The 17,581-nt window shown below is 30.9% G+C and overlaps 1 protein-coding gene and 1 long non-coding RNA gene across 3 annotated transcripts; one reads left to right on the top strand and one right to left on the bottom strand.

Annotated features, from left to right (window-relative positions):
• The first annotated feature begins 1,271 nt into the window (after window positions 1–1,271).
• Window positions 1,272–11,070, top strand: LOC143055514 (uncharacterized). 2 transcript variants are annotated; one of them, XR_012972065.1, is made up of 4 exons: window positions 1,272–1,401; window positions 3,683–3,949; window positions 9,619–9,723; window positions 10,739–11,070. It is a non-coding gene; the product is annotated as an uncharacterized LOC143055514 (long non-coding RNA). The 2 variants fall into 2 exon arrangements; XR_012972063.1 differs by lacking the exon at window positions 1,272–1,401 and having other exon boundaries at window positions 3,646–3,949.
• A 3,887-nt stretch (window positions 11,071–14,957) lies between these two features.
• On the bottom strand, window positions 14,958–17,395 carry LOC143054441 (peroxisomal sarcosine oxidase-like). The gene is made up of 4 exons (XM_076227455.1): window positions 17,269–17,395; window positions 16,464–16,625; window positions 15,595–15,670; window positions 14,958–15,253 (listed from the first exon to the last, which is right to left on the bottom strand). The coding sequence occupies exons 1-4, from the start codon at window positions 17,386–17,388 to the stop codon at window positions 15,126–15,128; spliced, it is 486 nt and encodes a 161-aa protein (XP_076083570.1). The 5' UTR covers window positions 17,389–17,395; the 3' UTR covers window positions 14,958–15,125.
• Window positions 17,396–17,581: the final 186 nt, after the last annotated feature.

Raw genomic sequence — 17,581 nt, 5'->3', positions numbered from 1 at the left:
CAAAATAATTAAGGATTCCATTGAGGACTACGCCAGAGCATGTGCTAATCGTGAAGAAGTTGAACTGGGCTCTTTGTCAGAATAGGTTAAAACAATCAGGTGTCTGTTGAAACGACGCATTCATAAGTAAACAACATCCTGTGTGAATGATCGAACAAAGTCTGTTTTCAGAGAAATAAACTCATCATAGATAACAGGATTAAATTTTGTATTTACGCCAGACGTGCGTTTTGTCTACAAAAGTCTCATCAGTGACGCTCGAATCCCAAAAAGTTAAAAAGGCTAAATAAAGTACGAAGTTGAAGAGCATTGAGGACCAAATTCCTAAACGTTTCGCCAAATATAGCTAAGGTTATCTATTCCTGTGGTAGAAAAGCCTTAGTATTTCAAAAATTGAAAAGTTTTGTAAACAGTTATTTAATAAATATGACCATATCAAGGATAGTTCATGTCAGCACAGAAGTGCTGACTACTGGTTCTTGTTCTTCAATTGTGAAGTGTTATATTCTTAAAAACAAAGGAAAAGATAGTTTATACGAGACATCAGGACTGATTTGATAATATTTCACTTTCGAAAATATATTTCATATATATGCAAAATACAAGAAATCCAGGTTTTGTAATAAATATATACATAACATAAACAAACAAAAAAAAAAAGAAAAAGAAACACATTTAAAACATAAATATGAAACTTAAGATTTTGTTATTTTATCTTAACGCAGATTTACATGTGTTCTAATAAAATATAAGGGTTGGTTAGTAAGATTGCAATATAACATCTACGGACATGAAGGTTTATTTCCCACCTTAATTTATACTACATCTACACGTTGTATATGTAAGCATATGCGACTATTCTTAAGCATGGCTAAAGAAAGTCATCTTTTATTTGAAAGTTGGATTTCCGCTTTGATTTGTACCAAATCTACACTATGTATATGCATAACGTCCATATTAAAACCAGACATAGATGAATATAGTTTTCGCTGCATCAAAGTCCATGAAAATTCCATGTAATCATATTTTCATACACATGATACATCAGTTGTCTTCAGCATGTTTAAATTTCAGAAATATCTGACATGTGTTTCAACTTAACGTTTAAGATGAAACTTATACTATATTTGATTATACCAGCTAATTTGATTATATACAGTACATGATCATAATGATATACCTAAGTTATGTCTTATCTATGCTGGTGCCTACACTGTCCCATGTTTAAACACTTTCACACGTACAATACATAACAGGCTGATTAATCAGACACTTATCTGACAATTGACTACACAAATATGGTGAATTGTGTAGCATTCTTCCTTTTTTTCTTCTGTTCTTTGGAAGTTTTAGTTTCAACCTATAGCTACACAGAAGGAACTGAAAGAAACTCAATAACAAGTTCGTATTTTATATTCACTTTATTCGAATTCAAATGTATGCTTTGTTTTTAATTTTTTTGGTCTTACAAGTCATTACATTACATGGACTTTAGAATTTAACTGTCACTTTTGGCCTATCTTTTTTGACACTTATGACAAACACTCAAGATAGGCGATTTCCTTATATTCAAAAACTTCCAAATTCATCTACATAATATAAAATACACAAGAAAGATAGCAAAACCGCATGATTTATTCTGTCATTTAATCATAAAAACTGAATAAAATCAGGTACAACAGAGCTGTAGTATGCAAGTAACATTTTCTGACATCTCATTTCCACGATTTGATTCAGTTGATAAAAGAGTTGGACATACAGTTGGGTGTTGGCCAAGAATAAGATGTAGACGGATGGAAAAGGATCACCGACATGCACTTCATGTAAAAGCCGCGATAACTCTACGTTAACTCTGAAACTTCAGTAGACATAAAAAGTTAAATATAAAACAAAATATTTATAGTTATTGGAATGGCCTTTGTTTTGCAATTAATAAAGGATAACATTTCGGATTAATTGTGTCGTTGAATTGTTACGGTTGTAAATATATATAAAATATAGAATTACAATAACAAATGTACAAATGTACTCGCAGTGTTATTCATAATTACACAATCAATTAAGCGCATTCAAAAAATATCTATTATGTGAAATCAATAGAAAACAACCGGGTTAACTTTCAAGTGCACGTAAAAATAAAGTTGTAAAATTTGTAGTGTATGCACGCTTACTTCGTATACTGACTAAACAGACACAGAGTAAACGTGCTTTTAATCGGGTAGACATAAGCTACTTCCATTTGTACTCCATAAACGTAACTATAGTAAACGTGCGTTAACTAATAAATGCGAAAATTAAAGTTAAAAACCGTAATATTTGCACTCGGCGTTAACATGCGTTTGCTAAGTGGTATGCTTGGTCCACACCCAATTGTAGTTATTTAGTGTTTAAATCATTTACACTACTGGTCTATGAATTCTAACCTTATTTACTCTTCTTGCTAAAATGTGTATAGCTATTTATCTTACCTTCTATAGATTTATGGGGATATGATTGGTTAATCGACTACATGTGGTGAATATATATATTTCATATAGGGTGTCCTAAAACATACATGGTTAGTTACCATACAGGGTTAGCAACCATATGGGGTTAGTAAGGAGTATCATCCCTTTCAAAACAAAAGGGACATCTGAAAGGTTTAAATATACGAAGAAACTGATAAAAACGATTGAAATACATGCATAAAACAAATTTAAAGCTAACATGTTGTTATTGTTAGCCTTTGGTTTTTGTAAAGACAAATGGAAGTAGGTTCTTAAACATGCTAAAACTAAGAATTGAAGTCTTTTAAATCATGTCGATAGGCCGCTAGTCTTAATACCACATGTGAAAATAGTCGGTAAGATAAATTTGTTACACAGTGTGTTAGTGACCTAATACGATATATATGGGGTCAGGACCCATATATATCGTGTTAGGTCACTAACACACCATGTATATTGTGCATTAAAGTATTGTTTTCATCTTATTCAAATAATTTTTGTATTTGAATTATACGCGATAACACGTGTTTAAAACGAAATATTTTTCTTTATAATCTATACATTATTTTTTACATATATTTATATATTGTGCTCAACTCAGATGTTAACAATCAGCTAATATGCAGTGACAGCAGTATAACAAAGATAACCTGGAAATCTTCATCCAATTATTAGAACAGTGGTTGTGTTGGATGTATTAATACACAGGCATGTCCAAGGTTATAAACAACGTCTTCTGTAGGCATTTCCATATTCTACACGTTTAATTATCCTGCGAGAATTTCCTTAGGGGTCTATCGAAGGAACACATTTTTGTCAGTTCCAATCAAGCACTATTTTCCAGTTACCGTTATATTATTCTTGCAACAATTGTTATAAGGAAGAAAGGTTGTTGTAATGCACACATGTTTGCTCTTACCTCACAAACAATTTTTGTCCAGTGGCTCTCTTACTATCTATGTAGATGTATATCGATCGGATTAATGACAGAACATGCATGTTAAATTGACTTGGAACTCACATAAAATTCATGCAGGCGAAACACTTAACACTTTATGTGCATGTAAAACACTTGAATGAAATATAATCATGATTATTGAATCATATGTATGTTTACTTGACTTGGCATAAATTAACATAAACGACAATGTTAAGAAATATTCATATTTTTATTTCAACATTACTAAAAATTGTAGATGAAGTGCAAAGGCTATCATCAAATTTTGAGGCGGTGCTGAAGAGATTAGAAAATCTGGAGAAAGAAAACCAACGTTTGGAGGTTAAAAATGCAGAATTGAGTACAAAGACTTTGCAACTGGAGAAATCAAACGTAGTCCTTGTCGAGAAAGTAGAAAAACTGAAAAAATCTATAAAAACGATAATGGACTTGAATCCAACAATAGGTGGCAAAGAAAGAGATGATGTAAGATTAAGATCAGGAAAAAGACTTTTGATTGGAGGAGGTTTGTTTTATTATGGTATAAAACAAACGACTGATATACTATACAGCGTTTTTTCGCAGTTGTAAAATTTCGCGATTAAGAAGCAACAAACACTACGATCAATTTTGTCTTTTTAATTTCTATTTTCTTTTGAAGTACGTTGGTTTGAAATAATATTACGTTGTTAAAACTACTAAATCCAAATTGTTAAGGTTATTGTATGAGATATAAAATGATTCAATACTGTAAACACACCCTAATAGAAGACGACAAACTGCATCATGACTTTGACCAGGAGAAGAGGTACATGATGGTTCACTATTATCGACTGTCGTTGTGTTTCTGATACTTAATTTGCCGTTTTTGAATATGGAGATTCGTATGTTTTTTTTTTTAATTACGTTTTTGATTGGGCCTTCAACGTCACTAATTGGTCGTTTGTCGCAACTGGTGGTACATCTAAAACAAAGGTATAACCTGGTATTGTTGATCAGTGTATACACAGTACAGATCTAGATACAAAATAAAGTTCATACTTACTGTCATAGGCCAGTATTTGCTGTAATTGCGAAATGACGAATAAAGAAAAGAAATGACGATCGGTAACGTTTTGAAAATAGAAACATATTATGTTTTAACACATTTTCAAGTAAAAATACATGTACGTGTTATTAAAGCAAATATTCGATTATTTAAAGCACTTCATTTCAATTTTGAAAGCAAGGCGATTATCTATGATGAGAGATTTTCATTTGAATTTATATAATTATTGAGCAGCTGAAACATATGGAAATGCATGTGACATATAGATCATCCAGTGTCATAAAAGCATGTAAGTAGATGGAATTGTGTTAGCCATCTTTTCTATCCAATATACATGTATATGCAGTTTTATGAAGTTGCACCGATGCGTGATTAAACTAATATATAACACTGTGTCTATACCACACCGGCAAAATTTGCTCGGACTCGATGATATCTAACATCCGGCACAATGACGGAACATCAATAGACAAAAGAAAGGTAGGTTTCTCCTTATTTTTTTTATGATATCAAAGAATATATATACATATACAACTATTTTCTATTGTGAGATGCAATATTTTCTACAACCGTTCTATATTAACGGAGAAATAAGTAAAAATGCATGTCAAAATGACAATTTCCTACTCTTATAGAACACAAATATTTTAATTTTACTTTGCATTCCGAAATGTTTTACCAGCAGATTGAGGTTAAAGCTCTCTAAATATGTGTTTTCTATATGAGTTATGGGAAAATATGTTGAACATGTTGAAACTTGAAGTTAAAGCTTACAGTCTTAAAAATCGAACACACAATTGATATGTGATTTTCTCGCACAAAAGGATGGGCACCTTTATAAGTAATCTAATCATGTAATATTTTCTATCATCGTTAAAAATAAATTTTCTTAAGGATAAACGTTGATAATAAGACAAATGTATATGCATGCATAATCGACATAGAAAATGAATGCAGGGGCGGATCCAGCCATTTTAAAAAGGGGGTTCCCAATCCAGGACAAAATGGGGGGTTTCAACTATATATCCCTATTCAAATGCATTTATCGGCCAAAAATAAGTGGGGTTCAAACCCCCGGACCACCCCTCCCTTGGATCCGCCAATGGAATGTAAGATTACAACTACCATGCATTAGAATAAAATTTATTTATTATTTTGACAATATATACGGACAGACGGATTCAGTTTATTTCAAAGTGGACGTAATTCGAACAGCTTTTACATACCGCCGAGCGTACCGAGTCGAACAATATTTTGATTTTTGTTTTTGCTTTACAAAATCGTTAAGAAAAGGAATCGATATAGTTTTGGCAACCAAAGGTGGGGTCGGGGGCGTGCAACATATACGTCTTCTAGATTCGCTTATCTTATAAAGGGAATACCGAATTAAAATATTTTAAGAAATGAGAAAACATTCTCCTTGATATTTTTAAACAACCGAGACATAGTGATTCGAATTCACAGCGGTTTGAACTATTTGTATAAAGCTGCATATTTTAAAAGTTAAAAGGTTTGACTGGAACATTTACAAGTATGGTACATAGATCTAACGAATTCTTTCTTGTTTATAATAAACATAATCAAACTCACATAATCCGATTTCGCGGATGTCCCTGATTTCTTACAATATTTTAATTCGGTATACACTTTATGCGATAAGTTACGAATTTCAAGTTCTTTTTATCGATTTTTATACATTTTTTTTCAAATATTCATAAAAGTTTTATAGCAAAAATGATAAGGAAGACAAAATATACAAGTAAGTCGACTTGGCCGATATCCTAATAAAACTTATTGACCTTTAATTACGATTTTTTTCCATTTCCTTGCATTTTTACACGCCCATCACAATTTTGACAGGACATATTATTGTATACATCCGTCTGTCAGTCTGTCCACCCACCTGTCCGTCCGTCCGTCCTTCCATCCTTCCTTTCCTCCGTCTATCAGTCATTCGGTCCGTCCGTCCGTCTATCTATCCGTCTATCCGTCTATCCAGCATAAACATGTCGTATCGTAACTTGAGGACAGCTTATCTAATTTTCTTAAAATTTAACGTAGTTATTTCTTATAATGGTCAAACGTTCTAAAAACCAATACAACACACTTGATATCGTATGGGTATAAAATACATTTTTTATATCTGCTTGATGAAATCATGAGTTCATTTTTCCAATCAATTTTATTACAATCTTCTAATAGATTTAACAAACAGTTATAACCAATAATAAAAAAATTGGTAAAAATAACATTTGTAGAAAAAAAGTGTTTCTCATAGTCACGTTTGTAGAAAAAAACATTTAACAAGGATAAAAAGGGAATAAACTACTACTTAAAAAAGGACCAAATAAAGTGAAAAATAAAAAAAAGGACAGAGATTAAAACTGAAAACAAATGCAGAGCATTTTTATTCACCCTAGCCCCCTTTTTCATCCAAGCGACAACAACCCGACCATAGAGCAGACAACAGCCGAAGGCCACCAATGGGTCTTCAATGAAGCGAGAAACTCCCGCACCCGGAGGCGTCCTTCAGATGGCCCCTTAATAAATATGTATACTAGCTCAGTGGTCTAGGACGTCATAGTAAACTCCGAATACATGTATATTTATTATATATAAGGGATAATTTTAACTGTGATACAAGTTTTGGCACACATTGTGCATTTACTATACAGGCTCTGTCATCGGACGAGTTAAGGCTTTTTCATAATTTTTTATTGTTTGTACTTTTTTGTGCTGTTTGAGTCGGCGCCAACACTTTAACCATTCCCGAATCAACTGGCTTGTAATTCCGTGGTTGTCTTTGGTTGATTTATACCATATGCGTTTTGAACATAAAATAGGCAGGTAGTTTTCTTGTTTGAATTGTTTTACATTTAGGGCCCTGTTGTAGCTTGCTTTCATGCAGTTGCGTGTTTTTTCTCATTGTTTAAGGCATACGCTGACCTAAACTTGATTAATTCAACATCATTTTTGTCTCTAAAAGAAAGTTGTCTCATTGGCAATGTTTATGGGATACGTGGTGACCGTCACTTCTTCTAAATAAGACCTAGATATAAATGACGGTCATGTTTTGCAAACCAACTTTTATTCACATTGAAAATACAAAATTGGCAGATATTTTTTTTAAAAGTTATCTTGAAGTTTCAATTTAAATTTGAACTGTAAGAATAATGTAAAAAACATGCCTATGAAAATAAATGTGGCTACCAGAAACGCGGAGTAAGTTACAAATCTCACTGTTATGTTATGGATGCTTACTGAGTGTGAAAACTCGTGTTCGTGCGCGAGTAACATAGTATATATAGTACCAGAAAATCTGGCAGGGCTGCATATGCATGATCAATTTGTGCAGAATAGTATAGACTATAGTCGGTTTGTGACTGTTCGTCAATGATTGAATGAATAAATGTATTAATAATTGATAGTAAATATTCTAAACTAAGTGTATAGTATAGTAAATTAAAATTATGGCACAATCAAAACACATCTTTTTATTTTTACATCTTTACATACAACTATAATAAACAAAGAAAATATAATAATGCTATAAAATTAGGTTAGATACCAGTGTTTGCTATTGAGGATTTAAATTCCATTTAAAATTAGTTTGAATTTAAGTGAAATAAGGGATACACCTTTCATTAAGAAAATGTGTATTACCATAATTACCTATGTCCAAAAGTGCCCGTTTAAAATAGATTTTAACACGCCAAGTTTACTTTACAATAAATATATATTTAAATTCTCGAAAGACAATGTTCAGATCCGTGTCAACGTTGCTTTTCATAAATTGTTTGTTTAAAAAAAAAACGGGTGATATATATATAGACGAAACCGGGTGGTTGTGTAGTGAACAACATTCACGAAACCGGTTTATTTTAATTTGACATGACCCCTTTCTTTCGTTCCATACACAGAAATACAAGTATTGAGATGCTCATAATAACTAAATTTGCAATCTCCGTGTCAGTATCTATCTTCCCGTACCTTTCTTTCCGTACAATGTGAACAATTTAACGAGAAATTAAACAATTTCGAGCAAGGTTCACTCAATTCGTCATTTTGACATGCATTTTTACTTATTCTCCGTTAATATAGAACGGTTGTAGAAAATATTGCATCTCACAATAGAAAATAGTTGTATATGTATATATATTTTTCGATATAATAAAAAAAATTAAAAAAAATAAGGAGAAACCTACCTTTCTTTTGTCTATTGATGTTCCGTCATTGTGCCGGATGTTAGATACCATCGAGTCCGAGCAAATTTTGCCTGCGTGATTTAGACACAGTGTATAAACATAAACTGAAAACGTAACCAGTTACTCAAGCACGAAGTTTAATTCGTTGAAAGAACACACTCCATTATCCAAGATATATTTAGTAGTGAAGTTTCATATGCATTTGATAAATAGTACTCCATTTAAACCGAAACCGAAAAGTGGAGTTGGTGTGCGATATACATATCCAACATGTTTGTAAGTCAATGATGAAGTGTTACAAAATTGAGGAAAACAATAGGAATTCATAATAAAAGGAATTATTTGGGTCCGAAATTGCAAAATCAATTAACTAATTCAAGCCACTAAAGTAAAGTAAATTACATGTAATATAATCTTAGTGTAGAGACGTCACATGTGATGTTTCGATGACGTGATACATATGTCAAAATCTATTCAACCATAAATTGCAATATCAGAAACAGTATAGAATAAACAATTTTACCATTAAAAGTGTTTATGACATCTTTATGACTTGATAGACATGTCATGAACAGATGATCATATGTTTGTTCTATTTGTACTAGCCAGAAGTCTTCAACTTCTGTAGTTTTGTTTGGATTTTTGTTTGGTTCTTGTTTATTTTTATTATTATTCTGAGAAGTATTCATGAATTCTAATTGTAAATGTCGAAATTCCTGTGTTGCATGTTTTCTATGGTTTGTTTTTACTCTTTGTCGTGTATTTCATCTTTCTCTGACTTTTGAATCACCCGTTTACGTCATCTTCAGATAAAAAAAGCACTAAAGTTGGCTTCGTTTCTTCAAAAAGATATCCACGAATCAGCTTAGATAGACTTTCAAATTACTTTCGATTTAATTGCGTTGAATTGTTTGATATACACATAGTTAATTTTGCATACAGGAACAAATGCAACAGATCATGTTGGATTTACTGCTGTTTTGACCCATGATTTAACACTTGGACCACTCCAGACACTCGAATATAACAAGGTTCATACAAACATAGGTAAGATACACACAAGTAACAAGGAACTTGTTGACATGATGATCAAAGCAGATTTGTTTTTAATTTTTTGCAAGAGGAATAACATATGACGTCAGTAACTTTTGAAATACTCAGTTTGTTTTGTAAAGATTGTTTTAAAATATAAATGTTATCATTCTTTATAAATCATAGTTTCACATGATATTCAATTAGTGATTCTTTTTGTTGTTTGCTAGATTGAAAATAAAGCAATATTTTTATTGTTTGATACCGTTACAGTGTATATAATCATGGAAAATCAAATGAAAAATACGGTAAAAGTACATTTGCTAGCAAAACAAGGGTATGACTGTTCTGTTTAGGTCCCTATGGATATAATTTGCACTCTTATGTCTTATATGGAGTTAAAAAACTCACACCACATCTTCCTACATCTATTAAAAAAAGCTAGATATTTCTGAAAAATAATTACTGAATGTAAGATACATGGATCTGAGTGTGAAGGTGAATGTAGCATCTTTGGTTAGCTTCCTTGCTAGATAAACCATGCTATCATTTTAAGACAAGATCCACCTTCAATGCAGTGCTAAAATAAAACTCCTGGAATGTGTTTTTAGAATCAAAATGCATGTAACTTAAAGTCAAACATTGTAAACCTCTGCACTCACCTTTCAATAACCCATATAAAATTTTGTGCTATAAATGAACAAAGTTGGTAAAATTAATAACAATGAATATGAAAATTCAATCACAGCTAAACCATGCTTGTGAATTAACGTAATTACTATGACTAAATTTGGATTTAAAACGTGTTCTTTAAGACTGTAAATCGATTATTTTTTTTATAGCCAACATGTTTAGTTTAAAGCAGTCTCTATTTGTCAAACAGGTAATTGTTAGTTTTTTTATCATTCGACATTCTATTACAGCCTCAATGTTTTGTGTCACGCTTTTGCCTTAAATTTATTGACAATGACTTCATGGTATTCGTCAATTAATATATATATAGAAAATTAAAGAAGCTCTTGGTTTCCAGGGAACGGATATGATGCTAGACATGGAATCTTTACAGTTCCTATAAACGGACTATACATAGTTTCAGCAACAACCTGTAGTGGGCCGAGTCAAGGCGTAAGGACAGAAATCGTTCGGAATGGTATACAACTTGCTGCACTGTACGGTGATGACTACGACATAGCTAGCCATACGATTGTGGTGTCTCTGGAACAGAACGACGAAGTATGGGTACGACATTTTGCTGAAGGTACGAGTACTGTTCATGCTGGAGGAGATCGATATTATTCGTCATTTTCCGGAGTATTGGTTGCAGCTTTCTAAATAAAATACTTTGTTGATAGTGCAATCTCAGATTTGATTTTTGGTTGTTTATTATCGCTTTACAAATATACAAACCTATACTTAATAAGTTAATTATAAAACGAAATCCTATAGAAGACGAACGAATGTATCTAGTGAAACGAAAAGATGCAGACTTTTAAACAATTTTTTAATGTGAACTTTCATAATTATCTCGAAAAATCCATAGTTTGAATAATATGTAAATATTTTTATTCGATGGTGAAATCTGTCCGAAATGGTTAATGATTTCATTTTGCATACTTATACCTTCACTGACTTTTATAATCTCGATGTCAGTAACAGAAAGACTTTATACAGTACAAATATTTTTATTAACTATTTAGTAATAAACATTATTTGAGAAATTATGATGTTCCTTAATGTTTGGCTTTTTTTTTGGAATGTCATTTTGCGTTTGCAGTTTTGACGGACTTCTTTGTACGTGTGCTCATTTTCACTGATCATATCCTGAAAGTTAACCAGTTTCAATATGACACATTTTCCTATTTGTAACAACACACTTTAATTGCTTACATGCCACTGTCAACAATGATTGTGTTGAACACAAATTAGAACGATGGAATAGGTATTTGAGATTAATTTTGTTTATCTGGGCATTTAGTGCCGTTTTGGATCAGCAATTGATACGACAATGTTGTTAGAGATTATTGAACGACAAATACTGTAATGCATCAATGAGATAAACAGAGTTTAGAAATTGTTAGTTTGAAATTTGAGTAAGAAACTCTTCACAATGTTCAGTATAAGATGTAATCACAAAAGTCATTATTGAGATAAATGGAAGGAAACACAAGGTCAAGAATATATAAAATTGATTGAGTGTTTCTTTCCTAACGGTCTGTTTTAAATTTATGATTGATATTGAGGACGATGTGGTATAACGATATTGTTATTATACTCACAGATATTCTGAGATATGAATATTGCTAATCATTGAAAGGCATTTATGCTGAATATAAGTGTCAATTTTGAAACAGTCATTAGATATGATTTGTACGTTAAAACATTTAATTTAATAATAAATAATAAAAAGACTAACAATTTCATAAAATTATGTCCGTTTCTATTTGTTTCAAACCTTCGACTACACGTTCAATAGGAGATAAATGACAAAGCTTAAAACGGATACAAATGTGTTTGTAAAATAATTCAATTAAAAATAAGTTATTTGTCATTCTAAAATAAGGACGTGAATAGTAATGTAGAGTAGACTGTGTCTGAGGGCAAGCCAACAAGACACGTTACAGTGGCGTCAGAGATTATTGTTTCAATGGACGAAAAGGACATATATTTCACAAGAACGACCCCCGACGCACACATGGAAATCACATTGACCGTTAATAGTTTATCCTACGCTCGTTCATTTTTGCAAGGAGGAAAATATCAAATTGAAAATTAATCTGCATAGTTAACTTACTGCTTTGTTCGAATTTTCAAGCTCATATATAAAAATGTATTTATTTAAATATATGCAATGTATATAGTACATAAGTTCTAGTGACTTTTTAATGTAGGACCTTATCTATTTACTTGTGATTCTGTTGATGGATTTTAAGTATACAAATATTTTTTCTTCAACAGACAAATCTCAATAAGAAATTTTCTCCCAAAATCACTAATTAAAAACAGTTATTTTTCAGATCCTTATTCGATTCAAAATCTTATTAAAATAAATAATTCACATGCTGTTTTAGATTAACGTTCAAGCATACACTCTACTCTATACATAGATTATGGTCACACATTCTTAGTTTTGTAAATAAAAAAAAACCATATATATGTTAAATTGTATCTTCTGAATTATATTAAAAAAAATAAACATTAAAACATTGTTTAAAGTCCCTTCAAATTATCAAATGGCAAAATTATAAGCTAAAACACATTTAACGAATAGAAAATAAATTTCATATTGCTGACTTGGTACACGCATTTCCTTATGTAGAAGATGGTGGATTTAACCTGGTTTTATAGCCAGCTAGATCTCTCGCTTGTAGGGAAGTCGCCTAGAATTACATTATATCGACAACAACGTGTGAACAAAACAAACTGACTGTATAGGTAAACATGTAAAACATTTAAAAGATTTATTAATAATTTGACAAAATGGAGTTAATATCATGTTTTTTCTCGAAAATATGATTAAAAATTTGGATTTCCATGTTGTGCTAAACTGTCAGATTTTGTATATATTTTACATGGAAAACCCAATGTGTGATGAGGTGTATAGGAAAAAACAAACAAAACTGAACGATTGAATTTTAAGATAAAAATATGAAATGTTAACTTTTATAACGTTCTTATAGAAGATTTCACTGGACTCGTTTTTTCTCTGTAAAACCAAAACAGTAAATTCAAAACACATTACTATATAAAAGTTTATTCTGTATTTATAAAAGAACAGTTGTGCAAAAATGACAAAACAAATTATTTTCCTCATTTAGATGAAATACTTATAAATGAATTATACCACATCTTTTTATTTTTATACATTCTTTGCTCGTTTTATTAAAGATCCAGACCGATTGTTGTATGCTATTGTACAATACAAGACAGCGGAAGACACTCGATCTACCTAAAGTAGTGTATGGTATTGTTATTTTATCAAAATATTTAACTGAATTATTTATTTCAAGTTTGAAATTGACATCTTCTTGAATCAGTGTAATACCTACAAAAGGTTTACATAGAATATTGGTTTGCATAGGTACAACAGAAGTATACTCTTTCTTTGTCTAAATTTTGACAAGGAATGCAAGCTTCTTTTAATAGAGAATCTAACTGACGTCGGCACAGACAAATATTGTTTGATTGATATTTGCATATTTCTGATTAGCTGTCCGGCTTTGGATTTACCTATGGCCCTGATGGTCTTCTCAGATCTTCAGCGTTTGTATAAGACGTTTGACTTTAAGATATTTTTGCCTCTAGCATCCCTTAAGAGACATACGTTGTCAGGTATAATATAATGAAAAAAATAAAATAAAATAACAACAATACCGAACTCGAAATTAAATTCAAAAGGAGAAGTCAATAAAACAATGACAAAAACAAAACGAATTAAAGTTTCTAAAAGTATCATATTACCAATAAAACATGACATGCATATTAGATTCCATTAAATTAAATTCTAAAACTTTCTATTTTCGTCTGTATATATAGAAATTCTTAGATAACTGAACACGTTCCTGTTTGAGAATAATTTTGTGTTGTTCCCTTGTTATTGGTTATAATTATTTATTTTGGACTTATAAACTTTGCGAAATTTGAATGGATTAACGGTGGGATGAACAACATAAATAACGTATGCTAATGAACTTATCAAAACATGAATTAGCAATATTCATTCGTAGGACAAACTTGAAATATAAACTTAAAAATTCCGTGTGCAGAGACTGGAATCAACGAATTATAAAGTTTATTAAATTGTGGATTTGATTTTCATACCTAACTGTGAGTTAATCTTTTGTATATTTAAAACAAATATAGTTCACTGCTGGTTAATGATTTCGCTTCTTCCGTTGCGCCTTATGAAATGAATCCTAATAACGTAGCATATTATCCAAAGCCATATGTATAGTGGGATACAAACAAAACCATTTGTCTTGTATTTACTGAAGTATTGTCAATCCCAATATCTATTAAATATCATGTTAGTAAATGCATAATATGCTTCCTTAATTCTTTTTTTTTACCAACTGACAGCGGGTTGAAAAGCAGATTGTCAAATAGTTTTTTGTTCATCGAAATATCAGACTGTATTCAATGACGCAATAAGATTATAGTTTCAAAACCATGATTACTCATGTTATGATATTAGAACTAACGTTAGTAGTAACTTTAACACTACACAATTAATTGAAATAACTCCCGTACATTGCGTTATTTTACATTGTTGATGTTAACAAAATATATTTAAAAATTATCTAACTTGGAAGAACAACCAATCTCTATGTGTTTCAAAGAGGATAATCACAGTTAGATCAATAAATGAGTTCATCAAAATCAATTATGATTAAAAGTAATGCAAAAACATAAGAAACTGATTATGTTTTGTGAGCTGTTAAACTGGATCGGGTAACGCTAAATTCAGACATGTCATACTTTTGTTCTTTTCCTAAGACCAGGTCGCAGACAATATTACTTATTGCAGGTGACAAACCAAATCCTGTTCCTAAAAATAGAACATCAAATATAAGTTATATGTTTTGAGCAACTGTTCTGAAGTTATCACTTACATGACATATTTCACGTAGGTTAATCAAGACAAAATTTTAAGTCAACACATCTTTATCGTGTAATTGTTGTAACTGTAGAACCGTATAATATTTCAAACCCAACGTTACAACAAATTTGTTAATCCTGAAAATGAAGAATAATTATACCACTGAAAATGACAGAACAAATAGAAATTTTCACATGTGTGTATCTCTATCAAATTATGGCATTATAAAGGAAAATCATATCAGTTGATACAAGGTAACTACGGAAAACGAAAACAACAAATTCAATTACCTGACATTCCAACCGCAAGAAAAATATTGCCTCTCTCCGGATGGCGCCCTATTATCGGTTTCCTGTCTTTGGTAAACTATAATAACAGTATAACAATAATCAATTATGTATCACTTACAGCAATAAGTGATGCTTATTTAACCTATTGATACACTATGCAATATCTGAATGTCTTAAAGTAGTGGCATACATGTGTTTTATAAAACCATCCTTTCTTCTAAAATCTTTTATTTTTATAGTTTTGAAAAAAGAATGTAATTTATATGTAAAATATATTTAAGCAGCATGTTGACTATAACTATACAGTAATACAAGTTAATATATTATTCATCGAACTGACATACGTCTAAGAAGTATTAACATCTATGTTTTTTGTCTTTTATATTTCATGTATTTTTGAGCTTGAAAACGTTTCGTCCTACTTTTGAATACATAATTCCTTTATATTATAGCTACACTCATTTTTATTTTTTTCTCTCTATTTTCCCTACTAGAGGAGGAATCGGTTTGTGAGATAGAGCTACAACCCGCTTCACGAGAACTCATAAACATCATCAAGATTTTGTGTTTGCATTAAACACAGATATTAAAATCTATAAAATAAAAAAAATGAAAAGATACCATGGCACAATAAAATTTATAATTGGAAGCACAGATGACACCAATACTACAATGAAAGTAATAATCGAGCAACGCCAACTTATCCAAAGACTGGAATGAATTATGTTGCCCTGGACGGGAGCACATGTAGGACTATGCCAAATGTAGTTTTTAAAAATCGAAAAACTATCATCCAACAATATAACATAAACGATAAAAGATAAAACCCCCAAACAGTAGAATATAATTTAAATTAAAGTTTCAGTTACCGTATACATGCAATTTTCTATCAGAAATGGCTCATCTTCTGATATCAATTTGCTGAATTTTTGTTTAACATATGTTGTCATAGAAGCCAAAATGTCTTTGTTATGCATTGATTTAACATTATTTAGATCTTCTTCGACTATTTCTTGTCCGGCAAAACCAATCTGCAATTAATTAAGTAAAATGTCAACATAACAATTGTCAATGCGTATATTTAATATATGAATATTGAGGCTACAGCAATCAACATAATCGTGAAAATTTTTTGGAACTATAAACAAGAAAATGCTCAAAACTGGTATTATCATTGTAAATATGTATGCCTTATGAAATACATTAAATAAAGGGCACTAGTCAGCTAGTAAATTAAGATCAACCAAGCAGATGTTTATCGCCTCTATGTTTAATTCATTCAGAACTGTTGTAAGCCTAGGATGATTTAGTGCTGGACATATTATATTGACACATGTCGTGTTTTTAATTTTTGTTAAGATCGTCTTTTGTGGAACGATAGATGTCATTTGCTATTTATGATGATGTGTAATCTTTGCATTGACCCATGCAAACGTTTTCATTTTCATATTTGAAATTTGAAGCAAAGTAATTTTCAATATACAACCCTCATACAATAATTCTTTATTCTCTTTCAAAAGAGTAAGACGATATTCAACTTGATTTTTTTTTATTTACAAAGGATATCTGTCTGGTTTTCTGTTGGTCCTGATGCCATGCACAATGCATGTTTAAAATTAAAACGAATTTATTAACACACTAAAAGTACATGAAGTAGTTGTCGTGCTTTATTACCTTCAAAGAGGGACCATACTCTGTTGTATAATTTGTCCAGATAATCGATCTGTCTTTATATTCAAAAACTGATGGGCATGCAGTTTTTGGATATGATTTCAATTTCCAGTACCCTTCCATTGCATGCTTTTTCTGAAATTATAACGTTTATTTTGAAAATATGTAATTATAATGAGTATTATTAACATGATTAAGGATTATAATTTTTAGACCAAGGTTGAATATATTATTATAATTGCTGATATTTTTGTGATTTTAATCATTATTATCATTGCATTTTTATGTTTTATCAAATGTCTTAAAAACAATCCAG

This window comes from Mytilus galloprovincialis, chromosome 12 (assembly GCF_965363235.1).
Source record: "Mytilus galloprovincialis chromosome 12, xbMytGall1.hap1.1, whole genome shotgun sequence".
NCBI lineage: Eukaryota > Metazoa > Mollusca > Bivalvia > Mytilida > Mytilidae > Mytilus > Mytilus galloprovincialis.
The sequence above is the reverse complement of the archived record's forward strand: the minus strand, read 5'-3'. Positions and strand labels throughout refer to the sequence as shown.